Source organism: Somniosus microcephalus, unplaced genomic scaffold (assembly GCF_052327205.1).
Source record: "Somniosus microcephalus isolate GS21.2 unplaced genomic scaffold, FLI_Smic_1.0 unresolved_chr1, whole genome shotgun sequence".
NCBI classification, from domain to species: Eukaryota; Metazoa; Chordata; class Chondrichthyes; order Squaliformes; family Somniosidae; genus Somniosus; species Somniosus microcephalus.
The window spans coordinates 165,663,152-165,684,570 of record NW_028225179.1 but is presented as its reverse complement, the minus strand read 5'-3'; the positions used below and the strand labels follow the sequence as shown (position 1 = coordinate 165,684,570).

At 49.6% G+C, this 21,419-nt stretch overlaps 1 protein-coding gene across 1 annotated transcript in view; it reads left to right on the top strand.

Moving 5' to 3' along the window:
* Positions 1–17,147, top strand: part of LOC147096482 (cytochrome P450 2K4-like) — a 32,339-nt gene extending 15,192 nt beyond the window's left edge. Inside the window, exon 4 of the mRNA XM_085973829.1 lies at positions 16,959–17,147. Within this exon, the coding sequence (XP_085829955.1) occupies positions 16,959–17,147 (189 nt within the window). The remainder of the gene's footprint in view (positions 1–16,958) is intronic.
* Positions 17,148–21,419: the final 4,272 nt, after the last annotated feature.

Here is a 21,419-nt window from a genome sequence, read left to right as displayed (position 1 = left end):
AAGATTGTATTTCATATCGTCCTGACCTCCAACCAGTAAAGACCTGTTGAACTTTAATCTTGTAGCCTGTGTGTTATTAATTACAACTAGAACACACAGACTTTACAGTAGCGACGAGTCAGATTCTTACCCTGCGGCAGTTATATCCATGGCGGCTTCGTCCACAGAACGGACGTCGAAGAGAGGTTTCGACCCTCATCACCCTGCTGGAAGACACGTCGCGCGGCAGACATCGAGAAACCAGAGTGCAGAAGACATCCTGAACTCGAAGCCTCCATCAGTGGCTGTCAGCTATCTTCTTTCTACCTCGGTAGTGGGTAAGCCGGGCAGCGACGCGACCAGAAAATCGGCCACGTTGGCTGTACAGATGGGGAGGGAAGACGGAGGAATAAGGGCGGTGAGATCGATCGCGACCGGAGATAAGGGCCGGGCCGCATTCGGGCCGAAAGGCGCAGCGCGGGGACATCGATTGTGGCTGGTGATAAGGGCCGGGCCGCATTCGGGCTAAAAAGGCGCAGCGTCTGGGGGCAACTGAAGGCGTGAGAGCCGCGGTGAAGCGGAGACAGCGTCGGGGGAAGGGTGAAGACCGCCAAGCGCGGGAAAACCGCCATTTTGTAGGCGGAGGACGAAGACAAGAGCGCAGAAGCCGCCATCTTGGATAAAAATTTAAATAAATTAAATTGCAACGATGCCTAAACATGGGAACATTAATACCTTTGATAGCGACATCGAAGATTGGGCTATGTATGTAGAACGCATACAAAATTATTGTAAAGCAAATAAAATCCCAGATGCAGAGAAAGCACTAACATTATTAAACTTAATGGGTGCGAAGACATACGGGCAATTGAAACACCTTGTATCACCAGATGAACCGGCGGATAAGACGTTCGAGGAGATTGTTACTGTCCTGAAAAATCACCTAAACCCCACGCCGCTGATGCTAGCGGAACGATTTAAATTTTACAGCAGAAGGCAGCTGAAGGATGAAAGCAATGCTGAATATTTAATGGAATTGCGTAAGCTAGCAAAGTACTGTCAATTCGGAACGAGATTGACAGAGGCGCTACGAGATAAATTTGTGTGTGGTTTATTGAAAGAAGATACACAAAAGCGATTGCTCGAGGAGAATGAGCTGACGCTTGAGAAAGCGGTCACTATGGCAGCAGCACACGAAGCCGCAGCGAGAGGCACGGCAGTAATGCAGCTACGGTCACCGGAACTCAGTACAAATAAATTGGGTTTGAGTACTGTAAAATGTTATCGTTGCAGAAAGACAACGCACGATCAGAACCAGTGTTGGTTTAAAAACCAAGAATGCAGAACGTGTGGCAGGCTTGGCCACATAGCTAAAGTATGCCGGTCAGGAAAGAAGACCAGCAACAAAAAGTCACCGCAAGGAAAATACATAAAGGTACACAAGGTGACAAAGAACAGTTCGACCGAACAGAAGTCAGATTCAGACGCTAGCAGTAATGAACTGGATAGCTTAAGAGTACACAACGTTGGTAAGGATGCAGATCTCCAGACAATTTGGGTCACCCTTCAGATAGCAGGAGTCCAAGTAAAGATGGAATTGGACACTGGATCGGCATTGACGGTCATGAATAAGAAAGATTACAAAAGGTTATTCCAACATATTCCCCTACGGGATACGGAGATTATATTGAAAACATACACGGGGCAAAGAGTGTACCCCGTCGGAAAGATAGAGGTAAAAGTGGTCCACAAGGGCGAAGAAAGCCAAGTAATGGACTTATATGTGCTACCTGAAGGAGGTCCACCACTACTGGGACGGGAGTGGATTAGGAAAATGAATATGGACTGGCATTCCTTGAAGGCACTAACGGTAGATTCCGGGGAAACAGATGTCAAACCTAAACGATTGTCCAGAATATTGGATGATGCTAAAGAGGTGTTCCAGCAGGGACTGGGAACACTGAGAGGAATTACGGCAAACATCAAGATTGATGAACATGCACAACCAAAATTTTTTAAAGCCAGACCGGTACCCTATGCAATACGACCTACTGTAGAAGCGGAACTGGAAGCGCTAGAACGTTCAGGTGTACTGTCTAAGGTAGATTGGAGTGAGTGGGCTACACCCATTGTTCCCGTTATGAAACGTCCTTCGAGCAACAAGCCAGGAGAACCAGGGAAGGTTCGCATCTGTGGAGATTTCAAAATCACCGTTAATCCGGTGCTTCACACGGTGCAGTATCCGCTTCCGCGGATTGAGGATATTTTTGCTTCGTTGTCTGGCGGGAAACACTTCACCAAGATAGACCTGGCGCAGGCGTACTTGCAGATGGAGGTTGAAGAAGAGTCACGCCAATACCTCACGATCAACACGCATCGAGGTTTGTACCGGTACAATAGACTGGTTTTTGGAGTGGCATCGGCTCCAGCAATTTGGCAGAGGGCCACGGAGCAGGTATTACAGGGAATTCCAGGCACACAATGTTACCTGGACGATATCCTGATTACAGGTGATGGTGATGAAGAACACCTCGCAAACTTGGAACTGGTGCTCAACAGACTGAAAGAGTATGGACTTAGAGTTAATCGGCAGAAATGCGAGTTCTTCCAGAAGCGGATCTCGTACTGTGGTCATGTCATTGACCGGGAGGGGCTTCATAAGTCTCCTGACAAGATAGAGGCAGTTGTAAAGGCTCCCGCTCCAGATAATGTCTCTCAGTTGAGGTCGTTTCTAGGATTGATTAACTATTACCATAAATTTCTACCAAATCTATCCACGGTACTGCACCCGCTAAACGCTCTTTTACAGAAGGGGGTACCATGGGAATGGAGCAAAAACTGTAAGAAGGCATTTCGCAAAAGCAAAGAATTGATCACCTCAGAGGAAATGTTGGCTCACTTCAACCCGGCACTGCCTATTCGGTTGGCTTGTGATGCTTCTCCATATGGTATTGGGGCAGTACTCTCACACAAGTTGCCAAACGGCACGGAAAGGCCAGTCGCGTTTGCATCCAGATCATTGACCTCCGCTGAGCGCAACTATGCGCAGATCGATAGGGAGGCTCTCAGCCTTGTATGGGGAGTGAAGAAGTTTAATCATTACCTGCAGGGCCAAAAATTCACACTTCTGACAGACCATCAGCCGTTGGTATCCATTTTTAACCCTAAGAAGGGTGTTTCAGTGATGACAGCACAGCGTCTCCAGAGATGGTCCCTTTTCCTAGGGGCACATCAATATCAAATAGAATTCAAAGGTACGAAGCAGCATGGCAATGCTGATGGGCTGTCGCGCCTGCCACTACCTGAAGAAGAAGAAACGACGAAAGTTGACCCTGTTGAGTTATTTCATTCGACCATCATCGAGTGTTTACCAGTCACCAATGCAAGTATTGAAAGAGAAACCAGGAACGACCCGACACTGTCCAGAGTCTACGAGGTGACAGTGAAAGGATGGCCAACACGTGGTGATCCTCTGTTACCGGCATTCTCGGCAAGGCGAGACCAGCTGTCCGTCTGCCATGGTACTTTGATGTACGGGACAAGAGTGATTATTCCTCCCAAGTTAAGGGAAAGAGTTCTAAAAGAACTGCATGAAGGTCATCTGGGGGGAGTTAAGATGAAAAGTCTTGCTAGGGCTTATGTATGGTGGCCGGGTATTGACCAACAGATAGAGGAGTTGACGAAAAGCTGCGCTGGGTGCCAAAAAGTGCAAAATGCACCTCCGATCGCACCACTACACCCATGGGAATGGCCTTCAGCCCCATGGCAACGTGTACATATTGACTTTGCTGGTCCATTCATGGACTCCATGTTCCTAATTGCGGTGGACACACATTCCAAATGGCCAGAAGTGATCAAGATGAATACCACTACTTCAGAAAAGACAATTGCGGTGTTAAGAACAATATTCGCAAGGAACGGATTGCCAGAACAGATCTGTTCGGACAACGGACCACAGTTCGTGTCGGAAGAATTCCAAAAATTCTTAAAGAAGAATGGGGTGAAACATTATACCTCTGCCCCATATCATCCGGCGACAAACGGGTTGGCCGAGAGATTTGTCCAAACATTCAAAAAGGCAATAAAGGCCATGAACGATGACCAGATTCCGTTACAGCACAAGGTGGACAATTTCCTAATGGCGTATCGAAACGCCGCTCATGCAGTGACTAACCAAAGTCCTGCCATGATGTTTTATAACAGGAGGTTGCGGTCCAGGTTGGACTTGTTAAAACCAAATGTGCGGAGGGAAGTGGAAAACAAACAGTTCCGGCATATTAATAACAAGTCCACTCGAAGTTTTGAAGTAGGACAACCAGTGTTGGCAAGGGGCTATGGAAACAAAAAATGGCAGCCCGGAACAATCCGGGCCAGACAAGGACCTCTGATGTACACAGTAGATATTGGTAACAATGTGATAAGGCGTCATGCGGATCAACTGGTAGAATCAAGAGCAAGGGTCGAACCCATGGTTGCGACAGAGACAACTGTGGAAGACGTTAATGAACCTGAAGCATCTACCTCGGCAGTGACTGTGCCTGATGATGACGTCCAATACATAGGAGACCAACAAGAAGAGTCACCTCAGCAACAAGAATCAGAGACCACTGAAAGGCGTTATCCAGACCGAATCAGAAGGCCTCCTGAGAGACTGAACCTTTGAACTGTTTATACCTGAAGTTATATATGTATATATGTTATAGATACATAGATACATAGAAGATAGGAGCAGGAGTAGGCCATTCGGCCCTTCGTGCCTGCTCCGCCATTTAATGAGATCATGGCTGATCCTTTAATTCAGTATCCCGTCCCCGCCTTCTCTCCGTAACCCTTAACCCCTTTTGCCCGTAGAAATATATCTAATTCCCTCTTAAATATATTTAATGAGCTGGCGTACACTGCCCTCTGTGGCAATGAGTTCCACAGGTTCACCACTCTCTGAGTGAAGAAATTCCCCCTCATCTCTGTCCTAAATGGTTTAGCCCTTATCCTTAAATTATGTCCTCTAGTTCTGTTCTCACCCGCCAAGGGAAACATTCCTTCTGCATCCAGTCTGTCTAGACCTGTCAGAATTTTATACACTTCTATGAGGTCCCCTCTCAATCTTCTAAACTCCAGTGTGTACATCCCTAAACTACATAGTCTCTCCTCATAGGTCATTCCCGCCATTCCTGGTATCAGCCTGGTGAATCGCCGCTGCACCCCCTCCATGGCAAGAACATCCTTCCTCAGATGAGGCGACCAAAACTGTACACAGTACTCGAGGTGTGGTCTCACCAGTGCCCTGTACAGCTGCAGCAAGGTATCCCTGTTCCTGTATTCTAACCCTTTTGCTATGAAGGCCAGCATACCGTTTGCCTTCTTGACCGCCTGTTGCACCTGCATGCTCGCCTTCAGTGACTGGTGTACAAGAACACCCAGGTCTCTCTGTACTTCCCCCTCTCCCAATCTATTGCCATTTAAATAATAATTATGATGTTATGTTAAATGGGGATATGACTATTAAGCTAAAAAGGGAGGATTGTGGTGTATGTAACCTGTTCCACCTTAAGAGAACTTAAGCCTGTTCCACTTTAAGAGATGTACTACTTTCTCTGGCTGCTGTATACGTAATACCGGTGGTGACCACCGGTATATAAGCACTGTGTAGTAAGATTGTATTTCATATCGTCCTGACCTCCAACCAGTAAAGACCTGTTGAACTTTAATCTTGTAGCCTGTGTGTTATTAATTACAACTAGAACACACAGACTTTACACCTAGGATGTAAGCCATCAGGTCCAGGTGATTTATCTGCCTTGAGTCCCATTATTTTACTGAGTACCACTTCCTTAGTGATTTTGATCGTGTTTAGCTCCTCCCCCCCATAGCCCCCTGTTTGTCCAGTGTTGGGATATTCTTAGTGTCCTCTACTGTAAAGACTGATACAAAATATTCATTCAGTGTTTTTGCCATCTCCATATTTCCCACCATTAATTTCCCGGTCTCATCCTCTAAGGGACCAACATTTACTTTAGCCACCCTTTTTCTTTTTATATAACTATAAAAACTCTTACTATCTGTTTTTATATTTTTTGCTGATTTACTTTCATAATCTATCTTCCCTTTCTTAATCAATCTTTTTGTTACTTTTTGCTGTCTTTTAAAGTTTTCCCAATCCTCTATCCTCCCACTAGATTTGGCTACCTTATATGCCCTTGTTTTTAGTCGAATACTATCCTTAATTTCTTTACTTAGCCACGGATGGCTGTCTTTTCTTTTACACCCTTTTCTTCTCAGTGGAATATATATTTTTTGGAAGTTGTAAAATAACTCCTTAAATGTACACCACTGATCATGTATCGTCTTACCCTTTAATCTATTTTCCCAATCCACTCTACTCAATTTCGCTCTCATACCTTCATAGTCTCCTTTATTCAAGCTTAGCACGCTTGTTTGAGATCCAACCTTCTCACCCTCTAATTGAATATGGAATTCAACCATGTTATGGTCACTCATTCCAAGGGGATCCTTTACTAGGACATTTTTAATTAATCCTGTCTCGTTACACAGGACCAGATCTAAGGTTGCTTGCCCCCTGGTCGGTTCAGTTACATACTGCTCAAGAAACCCATCCTTAATACACTCAATGAACTCATCCTCAAGGCAGCCCTGCCCAATTTGATTTGTCCAATTAATATGATAGTTAAAATCCCCCATAATTATAGATGTTCCCTTATTACAAGCCTCAACTATTTCCTGATTGATACTCCGTCCAACAGAGTTGCAACTGTTCGGAGGCCTATAGACTACGCCCACTAATGGCCCAGAAATTCCAGAACGGGGCTTGCAGCGCGTGCAAGCCCCGTATTTACACTTACCCCGCGCTACTGCCGATCAGCTCCAGGGACGCCTGGAATTGGTGTTTCCAGAAGAAGAATCCCGGGCAGTGTATGACGTCACGCCGCCCAGGAGTGCAGCCAGCGCGAAGCCAGGAGCGTGCAGTGCAAGTGAGACACGCCCCTTGAGGTCTCAGTTTCACTGGACACGCCCCCAATGTTTCTGTCAAGCTGCTAACCATTTTTACATGCAAAGCAGCAGTTTAAATAGGTTTTTGGAAGTTTTTTGAAGATTTTGGTAACTTTTATAAACTTTTTAAAATGTTTACATTATTTTGAGTAATCTGAAGTAGTTTTAAACAGAATTAAAGCAATTTAAAGACTTTTAAAAGCCCTAAAAGAATTTTTTAAATTCCATTTATTTATTTAGCAATGTCGTCGTCATACGTGTCTTCACACTGTTCCCTTTGGGGAACGGTATGAAGTGGTGGAAGGATTTATGGCCATGATTAACGCTCATTCCGTGACCGTAACCATCTTTGAACCAGGCATTAGGGCGGTTAGTCCTATGGCGGGAGGGTTTTACGGGCTCCCACAAGCTATACAAGGAGGGGGGGCCACCCACACCCACGGACGCAAATATCCCACTGGATGTCAACCCAGAATTTAGAGCCGGAGCTCCGACTCCACTTGCCGGGACTGTCTGGAGCGGGGTTCGAAACCCTACCCTGATCTGGCCCAGCGGCGGGGATCCTACCGCTATGACAAAGGCCCAATCCGATTAGCAACGTGAAATGGCAGCATAGGGCTCCAGTCACGGGGAGGGAAAAGGCGCAGGAAACGTATGGGTGTCACCTTTTGTGCGGAATGGGCCTTTTGCGTAGCAGTAAGCATCCCCGCCGCTGGACCAGAAGGAGTAGGGTTTTGAACCCCACTCCAGACAGTCCCGGCAAGTGGAGTCGGAGTTCCAACTTTAAATTCTGGGTGGACATCCAGCGGGATACTTGCGTCCGTGGGTGTTGGTGGCCCCCCCCCCCTCAGATGGGTTGTGGGAGCCCGTAAAACCCTCCCGCCATAGGACTAACCACCCTAATGGCTGGTTCAAAGATGGTTACGGTCACGGAATGAGCGTTAATCACGGCCATAAATCCTTCCACCACTTCATACAGTTCCCCAAAGGGAACAGTGTGAGGATACGTACGATGATGACCTCTTGCGCAATGCACCTCCTTGGACCCTCAGTCGCAGATGCGAGGGGGCAAGTCGTGCAATTGTTAAATTTTTCATTTTATTGACATGTAAAATGTTGGCCCAGTAATTCCCTTCCAAATGCGCGAGTACGGTTGGGGTACTTACGCATCTGGCTGGATGAAATGCCGGTTTTCAGCATGCACAGTGCATGTGGGGAAAACCGGCATTTCCTGTCCTCTGAATGAAGGGGTTCAGAGGCAGAACGCGTGCGACTGCACAGGCAGCGCGTGCGCAGTATAATTCGCCGCTTTCATTAATGCTTTCAGTGAGGTCAAGTCATTACAACTTACACATGAAAAAAGCATGGGTACAGTTGCTCCAGAGGCTGCGGAGGAAGATATTTATTATCGTGGAGCTTCTGAAAGTATGTATGTCTGTATATATTCCTTTGCATGTTATGTATATATTCCTTTACTTATGTGTGTGAATGTATTATTTAATTATGACTTTCAGAGAAAGTAACTTATTGGAAAATCATAATTAAAAACATACATTCATACACATTAGTAAAGGAATATAAAACATACATACATATACGTAAAGGAATATATGTGGACATACATACATACCTCATTCTCACATTCCATTCACACACCCACAATTGCTCCTTCTACCTACCGTTCTGTAAACCCTTTAAAAAAAAAAAAAAATTTTAACTTTAAAACTTACTTAAAATTTCTTAAAATAACTTCCCTCCCTTTCCCAAACAAAAATATTGCATTTCAGAAGCTCCACGATAAAATGTTTCTTCCTCCGCAGCCAATGAACCACTTTACACTTACTTTTTTCAAGTGTAAATTCTGAGGACTTACCCTCACGGATTTCATGAATGAAATCTACGAAGTTCACTGCGCAAGCGCTGCCTGTGCAGTCGCACGCGCTCAAGGTCTGGAAATGCCGGCGTTCCCCGCATGCGCTGTTCATGCTGAACGCCGGCATTTCCAACGGCCAGATGCGTGAGTACCCCGAGCGCACTCACGCCTTTGGCCGCGAATTTCTGGCCCAATGTTTTTTTCCCCTTATTATTCCTTACCTCCACCCAAACTGTTTCATTATCCTGATCTTTTGACCCAATATCATTTCTCTGTATTACAGTGATTCCTTCCTTTATTAACATAGCCACCCCACCTCCCCTTCCTTCCTGCCTGTCCTTCCTGATCGTTAAATAACCTGGTATGTTTAATTCCCAGGCATTGTCACCCTGCAGCCATGTTTCTGTAATGGCCACAAGATCATACCCATATGTAGTTATTTGTGCCATTAACTTGTCTATTTTGTTACGAATGCTACGTGCATTCAGATAGAGAACTTTCAAATATGTTTTGTGACACTTAGTTCCTGCTTTTGCCCTTTTTATTACTTTACCTTTTACTCCATACCTTCTGCCCCTTCCTGACACACTCTGGTTTTTAATTTCCCCACTGCTACCTGAGTCTATGACCTTCTCTGTTGTCATTTTTATTATTCGCTCTCTAGGAACCTCCCCCCACTAGTTAGTTTAAAGCCCTCTCTACAGCCCTAGTTATACGATCCGCCAGGACTCTAGTCCCAGCACTGGCCAAGTGAAGCCCGTCCCAACGGAACAGCTCCCTCCTGCCCCAGTACTGGTGCCAGTGTCCCAGGAAGCAAAACCCATTTCTCCCACACCAGTCTTTGAGCCACGCGTTTAACTCTCTAATTTTATTTGTCCTAGCCAAATTCGCTCGTGGCTCAGGTAATACCCTTGAGGTTCTGTTTTTTAATTTGACCCGTAGCTGCTCATACTCCTTTAACAGAACCGGCTTCCTAGTCCTATCTACGTCATTTGTACCAACATGGACCACGACAACTGGATCCACCCCTCCCACTGCAAGTTTCTTTCCAGCCCAGAGGAGATGTCCTTAACCCTGGCACCGGGTAGGCAACACAGCCTTTGGGACTCTCGCTCTCGGCTGCAGAGAACTCTATCTATCCCCCTAATAATACTATCCCCTACCACTACAACATTTCTATTTACTCCCCCCTCTTGAATGGCCCCCCATTCCACGGTGCTGTGGCCAGGTTGCTCATCCTCCCTGCAGTCCCTGCTCCTGTCCCCACAGGGAGTAAGAACCTCGAACCTGTTGGTCAAGAGCAAGGGCTGCGGCTCCTCCAGCTCTACCTCCTGGATCCCCGTACCTGCCTCACTCGTAGTCACACCGTCCTGTCCCTGACCATGGGCTACATCTGAATTACTTAACTTCATAGGTGTGACCACCTCCTGATACACAGAGTCCAGGTACTTCTCCCCCTCCCTGATGTGTCGCAGTGTCTGAAGCTCAGACTCCAGCCCTTTCCCCATAGCCCTGTCATTTGTTTCCCTTTGAGTATTTATCCAATCCTCTTTGAATGTTACTCTGAACCTGCTTCCACCGCCCTTGCCAGCAGCGCATTCCAGATCACAACCACTCGCTGCGTAAAAAAAATGTTTCCTCATCTCCCCTCTGGTTCTTTTGCCAATCACCTTAACTCTGTGTCCTCTGGTTACCGATGCTTCTGGCAATGGGAACAGTTTCGCTCTACCTACTCTATCTAGACCCCTCATGATTTTGAATGCCTCTACCAAATAGAAACATAGAAACATAGAAGATAGGAGCAGGAGTAGGCCATTCGGCCCCTCGAGCCTGCTCCGCCATTCAATGCGATCATGGCTGATCATCCAAATTCAGTACCCTGTCCCTGCTTTCTCCCCATACCCCTTGATCCCTTTAGCCTTAAGAAATATATCCAACTCCTTCTTGAATATATTTAATGAATTGGCCTCTACTGCCTTCTGTGGTAGAGAATTCCACAGGTTCACCACTCTCTGGGTGAAGAAATTCCTCCTCATTTCTGTCCTAAATGGCTTACCCCTTATCCTTAGACTGTGACCCCTGGTTCTGGACTCCCCGACCACCGGGAACATCCTTCCTGGATCTAGTCGGTCCAGTCCTTCCTCAGATAAGGCGACCAAAACTGCACACAATACTCAAGATGTGGCCTCACCAAGGCCCTGTACAACTGCAGCAAGACATCCTTGTTCCTGTACTCAAACCCTCTCGCTCTGAAGGCCAACATACCATTTGCCTTCTTAACCACCTGCTGCACCTGCATGCTTACCTTCAGCGACTGGTGCACAAGGACACCAGGTCTCGTTGCACTTCCCCTTCTCCCAATCTATTGCCATTCAGATAATAATCTGCCTTCCTGTTTTTGCCACCAAAGTGGATAACCTCGCATTTATCCACGTTATATTGCATCTGCCATGCTTCTGCCCAATCACCCAACCTGTCCAAATCTCCTCTTAACCTTCTCTGCTCTAAGGGGAACAACCCCAGCTTCTCCACACTCTCATAACTGAAGTCCCTCATCCCTGGTGCCATTCTAGTAAATCTCTTCTGCACCCTCTCCAAGGCCTTGACATCCTTCCTAAAGTGCGGTGCCCAAAATTGAACGCAATACTCCAGCTGTGGCCTAACTAATGTTTTATCATAACTTCTTTGCTTTTGTACTCTATGCCTCTATTTATAAAGCCATGGGTCCCGTATGCTTTTTTAACAGCCTTCCCAACTTGTCCTGCTACTTTCAAAGATTTATGTACATACACTCCCAGGTCTCTCTGTTCTTGCACCCCCTTTAAAATTATACCATTTAGTTCATATTGCCTCTCCTCATTCTTCCTACCAAAATATGTCATATTGTTGAGATACCGCGGCAAACGTGGGAGTCGAGACCAGAGCTAGTAAAACACAACTGCTTTTATTCTACCTCATGACAAAGAGGAACTGGAAAAGCCCGCGCCTCCACTTAAATACTTCCCAGACAGGAAGTGCTCCCGGCAGCCTGTCCCTGCGGGAAACAAGTTGCTGGAGGAAAGGGCCCCCGGCTGGGGGCGTCTGCTTAAACTGTCCGTGCCGCCGTGAGTGGATTATGTCCAGTGGTGGCGTGTCGCCACAGAGCTCCCCCCAGAATCCGCTTAGGAGGAGTGGACGAGTCGTGATGGTGGTCTAATGGTTCTGCCGCAGCGGCTCTGAGTGGTCGCCGGTCTAGTTGGTGGGGCCGGGTGGTTTGCCGCCGGCTGTGCTGGCTTGCTGGCGGGTCGGCCTCTAGTTGGAGGCCGTGCCACGGGGACCTGTTCCCCTGGTTCTGTGTGTGCTGGTTTGAGCCGGTCGATGGAGACTGTGTCGACCCTGTCGCCGAGTCGCAGCTTGAAGACCTTGTCCCCGGTTTGCAGCACCTCATACGGTCCGTCGTACGGGGGTCGCAGGGGCCCGCGGTGCACGTCGTGTCGCACGAAGACGAAGCGTGCCTGCTGTAAATTTGGCGGGACGTGAGGTGCGAGTTCGCCGTGTCGGTTGACCGGAAGTGGGGCGAACTGCTGAGCGGAAGAGAAAGAGTTGAGCCGCTGCTGTTCGGCCGACCAAGGCGTGGTAGCCTCCGGAAGGAATTCGCCTGGGACGCACAGCGGTTGTCCGTAGACTAACTCCGCTGCCGAGGACTGGAGGTCTTCCTTGACCGCGGTGCGTAGGCCTAGTAGCACCCATGGTAGGCGGTCAGTCCAGGTACTGTCCTGCAGGCCGGCGCAGAGTGAGGCCTTGAGTGACCTGTGGAAGCGTTCACAAAGCCCGTTGGCCTGCGGGTGGTACGCCATGGTTCGGTGGAGCCTCACCCCGAGGTTGCGTGCTGTGGCCGTCCAGAGTTCGGAGGTGAACTGGGCGCCTCTGTCGGAGGTTATATCGGCCGGTACGCCGAACCTCGCAACCCAGGTGTTAACGAACGCCCTGGCGATGTCGGCTGTGGTGGTGGAGGTCAGCAGCACTGCCTCAGGACAGCGTGTGTAGTGGTCGACCATTGTGAGGAGATAAGTTTGGCCTTGCGATGGCGGCAGAGGGCCGACGATGTCGACGTGTACGTGGTCGAAGCGACGGCTGGGTACCTCGAAGTCTCCCAGGGGTGCTTTTGTGTGCAGCTGTACCTTAGCCCATTGGCAGGCGAGGCAGGAGGTGGCCCAAGTCCGAACATCTCTGCTGAGGCCGCGCCAGATGAAACGCTGGGAGAGGAGTTTGGCGGATGCGCGGAAACCCGGGTGGGAGAGCCCGTGAAGCGCGTCGAAGATGCGGCGGCGCCAGGTTGCAGGGGCGACTGGCCTGGGTTGGCCGAGTGAGACGTCGCAAGTGACTGCCGTGGCTTCGGGCCCGTGCGCGACCTTGACTAGGCGTAGCCCTGGCAGGCTGATAGCCGCCGAGAGGAGGTCTGGGTCCGTGAGCTGGGCCGCTGCTAGTTGTGCGTAGTCGACCGCGAGGTGATTCGCGCAGATGGCGGGACGGGAAAGGCAGTCGGCGACAACGTTGTCTCTACCGGAGATGTGCTGGATGTCCATAGTAAACTCGGACACGGCCGCGAGCTGGCGTTGCTGCCTAGCGGACCAGGGTTCGGTGTGCTTGGCCATCGCGTATGTGAGCGGCTTGTGGTCCACATACGCGGTGAAGGGGCGGCCTTCCAGGAGGAACCTGAAATGGCGGACCGACAGGTGGAGCGCGAGAAGCTCGCGGTCGAAAGTGGAGTATTTGACCTCCGGGGGGCGCAGTTGGCGGCTGTAGAAGGCAAGTGGCTGCCACGCGCCATTGACCCACTGCTCGAACACGGCGCCGACCGCGTGGTCGGAGGCGTCGGTGGTGAGCACGACCCGGGCATCGGCCCTCGGGTGCGCGAGCAGGGTGGCGTCGGCAAGCGCGTTTTTGGTGGTGTCGAAGGCGGCTGACGTGTCAGTGGTCCAGGCTACGTCCATCTTGCCGGATTTACCTCGGAGGGAGTCGTATAGGGGCTTCATGAGGGCTGCCGCTCTGGGGATGAACCTGTTGTAGAAGTTCACCATCCCGAGGAACTCCTGGAGGCCCTTGATGGTTGTGGGGCGGGGGAATTGCTGGACGGTCTGCACCTTGTTGGGCAGGGGGACGGCCCCAGCAGGGGTGATGTGGTGACTGAGAAAATCGATCTCGGTTAGGCTGAATTGGCACTTCGCCGGGCTGAGGATGAGCCCATGTTGGGCTAGGCGCCCGAACAAGATGCGAAGGTGTTTGAGGTGTTCCTGTTTGGAGGAGCTGGCCACGAGAATGTCGTCTAGATAGACGAATAGGAAGTTTAGGTCCCGGAGGACTGAGTCCATCAGGCGCTGGAAAGCCTGGGCTGCATTCTTGAGGCCGAAGGGCATCCTCAGGAATTCGAACAGGCCGAATGGGGTGATGACGGCCATTTTGGGGATGTCTGCGGGGTGTATGGGGACTTGGTGGTAACCGCGCACTAGGTCGACTTTGGAAAAGACGGTTCGTCCGGCCAGTCGGGCCGAGAAGTCCTGGATGTGTGGCACCGGGTATCGGTTGGGGGTGGTGGCGTCGTTAAGGTGGCGGTAGTCCCCGCAAGGGCGCCAGCCTCCGCCAGGCTTGGGGGCGATGTGGAGGGGCGAGGCCCAAGGGCTGCTGGAGCGGCGGATGATGCCGAGTTGTTCCATGGTGGTGAACTCGGCCCGCGCGATTTCCAGCTTGGCCGGGTTGAGTCTGCAGGCGTGGGGATATAGTGCTCCACACCGTGTTTGGCGGCTTTTGCCGAAAAGGTCGGGTTAGTAAGGGCGGGAAACTCGGCTAGGAGTGCCGAGTAGTCGTCCGTGGCTCTGGCGAGGCAGTAGGTCGTCAGGCCGGCCGAACGGGCCGGGGTAAATGCGCCGGGGATGGGGGCCATAGTGTTGGTGTCGACGAGGCGGTGCCTCGGAATGTCGACAAGGAGGCCGTGGGCGCGTAGGAAGTCTGCGCCGAGGAGTGGGCAGAGGACCTTGGCTGTGAGGAACTCCCAGCGGTAGCGGCGGCCCGCGAGGTCGAGCGTGACCATGCGGGTGCCATATGTGCGGATGTCAGAGCCATTGGCTGCGGCCAGCGGGATACCCCGTGTGCCGCGTTGGATTTCGAGGGCGGAGGCGGGGGTGATGCTGTGCTGGGCCCGTGTCGCACAGAAATTGGCGGTTGGTTCTGTCGTCGGTGACTGTAATGTGTTTCAGCCGGAATCTGGACTCAGCTTGAACAAACCAGGCTTCGGCCAGGTTCTCCCAAAAGTCCGGTAATTTAACCGTGACTGTGTTTGTATCCGCCATGCTAGCTTAGGATTCGTCCTGAGCGTTGGGGTCACCAGTGTTGAGATACCGCGGCAAACGTGGGAGTCGAGACCAGAGCTAGTAAAACACAACTGCTTTTATTCTACCTCATGACAAAGAGGAACTGGAAAAGCCCGCGCATCCACTTAAATACTTCCCAGACAGGAAGTGCTCCCGGCAGCCTGTCCCTGCGGGAAACAAGTTGCTGGAGGAAAGGGCCCCCGGCTGGGGGCGTCTGCTTAAACTGTCCGTGCCGCCGTGAGTGGATTATGTCCAGTGGTGGCGTGTCGCCACAATATCACACTTCTCTGCGTTAAATTTCACGTGCCAGTTTCTGCCCATTTCACCAGTCTGTCTATGTCCTCCTGAAGTTTGGTACCATCCTCCTCATTGTTTACTACATTTCCAATTTTCGTATCTTCTGCAACCATTGAAATTAGGCCCTGTATTTTCAAGTCCAGTTCAGTAATATGGCCCCTTTCATGATCCCAGGACGTCCCAAAGCACTTTACTGCCAATTATGTACTTTTGAAGTGTAGTAACTGTGGTAACGCAGGGAAACTTGGCAGCTAATTTGCACACAGCAAGGTTCCACAGATAGCAAGTGATAATGACCAGATAATCTATTCCAGGTTTAGGTACAAATATTGGCCTGGACTTCGGGGAGCACTCCCCTGCACTTCATCAACTAGTGCCATGCAATCTTTTACGTCCACCTGAGAGGGCAGATCGAACCTCATTTTAACATCTCATCTTAAAGACGGCACCTCTGACAGTGCAGCAGTCCCTCAGTACTCCCCCTCCGACAGTGTGGCACTCCCTCAGTACTGCCCCTCTGACAGTGCAGCACTTCCTCAGTACTGCCCCTCCGACAGTGCAGCACTCCCTCAGTACTGCCCCTCTGACAGTGCAGCACTCCCTCAGTACTGCCCCTCTGACAGTGCAGCACTCCCTCAGTACTGCCCCTCTGACAGTGTGGCACTCCCTCAGTACTGCCCCTCTGACAGTGCAGCGCTCCCTCAGTACTGCCCCTCTGACAGTGTGGCACTCCCTCAGTACTGCCCCTCTGACAGTGCGGCGCTCCCTCAGTACTGCCCCTCTGACAGTGCGGCGCTCCCTCAGTACTGCCCCTCTGACAGTGTGGCACTCCCTCAGTACTGCCCCTCTGACAGTGCAGCACTTCCTCAGTACTGCCCCTCTGACAGTGCGGCACTCCCTCAGTACTGCCCCTCTGACAGTGTGGCACTCCCTCAGTACTGCCCCTCTGACAGTGTGGCACTCCCTCAGTACTGCCCCTCTGACAGTGCGGCACTCCCTCAGTACTGCCCCTCTGACAGTGTGGCACTCCCTCAGTACTGTCCCTCTGACAGTGCGGCGCTCCCTCAGTACTGCCCCTCCGACAGTGTGGCACTCCCTCAGTACTGCCCCTCTGACAGTGTGGCACTCCCTCAGTACTGTCCCTCTGACAGTGCAGCACTCCCTCAGTACTGCCCCTCTGACAGTGCGGCGCTCCCTCAGTACTGCCCCTCTGACAGTGCAGCACTCCCTCAGTACTGCCCCTCTGACAGTGCGGCGCTCCCTCAGTACTGCACTGGAGTGTCAGTCTGGATTATGTGCTCGAGTTTCTGGAGTGGGGCTTGAACCCACAACCTTCTGACTCAGAGGTTGGAGATCTACCACTCTCAGTTACACAGATTAGTCCAGCAATTTATGTGTCCAAATATTTGTCTGAAGATGTGGTACATTATTCTTTATTCTAATTTGTGTTGAAGGAATCAGGAGGCCAAGATTTAGAAATTCAGAAAAGCGACCTGGTGGTTACAATCAGTGACCTGTTTTCTGCTGGCACGGAAACTACCTCCACTACCATCTGCTGGGGGCTTCTTCTAATGATGAAATATCCAGAAATCCAGAGTAAGAAATCGTTAGCTTCGCTTCGGTTAGTTTTGTGTCGCTGTTAAAAATGTTACCTGATCAGTCCCTTATACCTGACCTCTAAGGTACATCTAAGATCTGTAATTGGTGTAATTGTATTGGTGCAGTGTGATGTAAGAAAAAGGAGTCTCACACATTAAGTAACTTTAAAGTAAGCTTTAAGCAACTTATAAATCACACTATATACAGGAGAGGTCTTCACCATGCCTCTGGTAGAAGCCCCTTACAATACTGAACAGTTCAGTATTTATACCAGTCCAACAGGAAGTGATGTATGACAGGACGTGATGTATGTACAAAGTTCACAGTTCATAGTTTCACAGTTCACAGTTCACAGGAAGTGACACATAACTTCCCGGAAGTTATCATTATTATCACATTCTTCCCTCCTGCAGGATTAGAAGGCTGTGGTCTTCCTCGTTCGGCGGCTGCGGAACAAAAGGAAGAGTCGCACCCGTTTGGGTTCCCGTCGTAGAGGGTCGCTGGTCCGCTTACATGCGGTTGGCCATTGGTCAGAGTCTGTGTGGCCTGGATTACCCTGTGAAGGGTCGGGGAGGTCATGGCTTCGCGTACGAGCCCCAATAGGTTCAAAGTCGGTCTGCCTCTGTTCAGAGGGAGGTGCAGAGCTGGTCTGTGGCGGATCAGTACTTTCGTGCGTGGTACTGGGAGGATCGCAACTTTGAGTACGTGGTTCTACCGGCACCAAGCTAGTTGGTGTCCGATCAGGATCCTGGAGAGGGGTACCCGATAGGTTCCAAGAGTTTCCTGGTGAAATACCATCACCCGATGTCCCACTAGGTCCTGGTGGGCAGGGAGCCAGATCCCGTAATGATACGGTAGATTCTCGGCCGTCGGGATATCGTATGTTTGCATAGGTGGGGTTGGCATCGGTTAGTTCGACCTCGTCTACGAGAGGGTCATTTTTAGACGTCCGAACGTATCTTCGGAGTAGAACAGGTCCAGGAGTAGTTAGCCATGATGGGAGTGATGTCCCATGAGCTGAGCGACGCTGGAATCCAAAGAACCGCTCATGAGGTGTAGTATTTGTGGCTGTAGAAAGAAGGGACCGTATAGAGTGCAATGCATCCGGAAGCACTGCTTCCCATTGCTGGTCTGGTAGGCCCCGAGATCTTAAAACAAGACGTACGGAATTCCAGATGATACCGTTATACCTCTCTACCTGCCCATTTCCGATGGGCTGGTATGGTGTTGTTTTGCTTGTAGCAACTCCCCATTCTGAGAGGTAGTCCTTGAGTTCCTTTGACATAAAGGATGGACCCCGATCTGAGTGAATATAAGCTGGCATGCCACAGAGAGAAAATACCTGCTCAAGGCAACAGATCACTGTGGATGCCAGCATATTGGAGCAGGGGAAGGCAAACGGAAAACGTGAATATTCATCAATCATGGTGAGCAAATATGTGTTCCGAGTGGAAGCGGGCACTGGGCCCTTAAAATCGATGCTAAGCCGTTGCATCGGTTGGGTTGCGTGTATGAGCATACCATCTGAGGGGCGGAAGAACTGAGGTTTTAATTCCGCACAAAGCCAGCATTCTGGGCATATTTTCTTTACATCTCCAGTAGAAAAAGGGAGATTCCGTGATTGTACGAAATGTAGCATGCGCGTAACGCCAGGATGACACAATCCATTATGGACATCTATGAGAGTAGAGGACGACATAGCGGAGCAGAATGCCCGTGTGAGGGTGTCCGGGGCCACATTCTCCTTGCCAGGTCGATAGTGAATAGTATAACCAAAAGAGGCCAGTTCCATCCTCCAAAGTTGTATTTTATTATTCTTAATTTTGGTTCGTTTCCGATTATCGAGCATGAAGGCGACTGATCGCTGGTCCGTGATTAATGTAAAGTGCTGGCGAGCTAGAAAATAGTTCCACTTCCGTACTGCCTCTATGATGGCTGTGGCTTCCTTCTCAACCGGAGGATAATGTAGCTCGGCACCTTGTAAGGTCCTGGACATAAATGCTACAGGACGACCTTCCTGATTTAGAGTAGCCGAGATCGCCACCTCCGAGGCATCACATTCGACTATGAAAGGGAGATTCTCATCGATGGAGTGAAGAGCCGCTTTCTCCAACTGTTTTTTGAGAAGGTTAAAGGCTGCAACAGCCGCTGTTTCCAATGGAAATGATCTCGCATGCAGCAAGGGTTGGATTTTGTCTGAAAAATGAGGAATCCATTTAGCGTAGTATGCAAACAGATGGAGAGCCCGACGTAAAGAAGCCGGATTCTTAGGTGACGGGAGCTTTTGGAGCGGGCGAAGTCTTTCTGGGTCTGGCTTAATGATACCATTGCCTACGCAGTAGCCAAGGATGTTGATGGTCGGTTGCGACTCAACAGACTTAGATTCATTCAAGGTTAAGTTACGGCGATGGAGGGCATCCCGAAATTTTTGGAGGTTGGCGTCGTGTTCCTGTTGATCGTGACCTGCAATCGTAATGTTATCAAGATAGGGAAAAGTGTCCCTTAGGTTTTCCTGTTTAACCAGGCCATCCATTGCCCGTTGGAAGACAGCCACTCCATTAGTAACCCCGAATGGGAGGCGACGAAATTGGTACAGCCGTCCATTAGCCTCAAAGGCCGTGTACTGCTTATCTGAGACCTTCAAGGGTACCTGATGATAAGCACTTTTTAAATCGTAAGTTGAGAACACTTTGTATTCGGCCAGTTTATTAACCATATCATCAATGCGTGGCAATGGGTAGGCGTCCAAGTCAGTATATTGATTGATGGTGTAAGAGCCATAAAAGCTTAAGAACATACTTTAAAATATTGGTTAAATAGCATAATACAGTTAATTTACCTGATTGACTTATTGTATTAAGAAACCCCCTATTTTCTTGCTCCAGTAGTATAGTCCGAGACACCCCCTTCATTCTTGCCACAATGGTACAGTCCCTAAGCCACACATGGTATGCAGCCATTTTACAGTTTAAACTCCACGTGGCTGAAGGAGGCAGAAGTTGTGAGGTTTGGAGCAATACAGTTTTTGAACGTGTTCGTTTATACGTGTTTGCTTTGTAATTCTGTTCGTAAAGTGTTATAGTAAACAGTTTAAAAGACAAAGCTACGTTTGGGAACGTTTTATTTCGACACGCGTCTACTCGTTGTTAAAAGCCCCACAGCTCAGTGGCTGCCTGTTTGGAAACTAAGAAGCGCCACTACATTAGTCAAAAACTAGCTCCCTAAGAAGGAAAGGACGGAATTGTCGGCGAACGTATACATGAATGGTCACGGAGCCAGACGACAATATAAGAAAGCGAAGGTACAGTGACTGTTACTTGCTTTGTTCATTCTATTGAGAAGCTAAATAAGAGCTGCGGGTAAAATGGCCGAGGCCTTACGGAGCCAGGAGCTTCCCCCAGCCAGAAGGATTGCTGGCCAAAAGAGGGAAATAAAGCTCCCCGCAAAGGCAATGGAAAAGAAGTTACATAGAAGCATAGGTGCAAGGAAGGCTAAATTAGCTCAGATAACTGGAAAAATGAAGATAATTGATCGTCTCATGGAAGATAATGCTAATATTAAGAAAGCTGAAGACATAATGTATTACGATTTCTCCAAGCTGCATGAAGAATTTAATGTACTCAATGAAGATGTATTAGCACTTCTGTCTGAAGAAGAGGGAAACGCTGATCAGCACAACTGGTTTGATCTTAAATCAACCAGCATTAAGGACTATATCAAGGCCACAGAACAGTGGATGTTAAAGATTCGTCAAGATGCTGATACAGCAGAGAAAGATAAAGTTGACGATGAAGTCGGACCAGACGATAGCATTTCAGAGACTTCCGCCAGACCGAGCAAAAATCGAAAAGAAGGTAGCTCTGTTTCTGGACGCAGGTCAGTCGCTTCTACCACAAGCTCGTCGCGACGCATGAGAGAGGAGGTTGAACGGGCGGCGTTGATGGCGCACGCAGCATCCTTAGCGGAGAAGCAAGCTCTTGAACGGGAAGAGGCCCAACTGCAGGTCCAAGAGGCCCAACTGCAGGCCCAACAGGCCCAACAGGCCCAACTGCAGGCCCAACAGGCCCAACTGCAGGCCCAACAGGCCCAGGTGCAGGCAAAGAAAGAACAGCTGGAGATAAAAACAGCTATCGCGGTCTCAGATGCCAGGTTGAGTGCGTATGAAGATTATGAAGGCTCACGGGACGGCGGGAGCGAATACTGCCAGTCAATGTTGTCACATAAAGTTGGATCCAGGGCACCTTCAAGAGTTACAAGAGAGTCCGAAGGCAATCCCCTGGCATTACAGCATGGAAGAGTGGCCTCTCCACTAACAG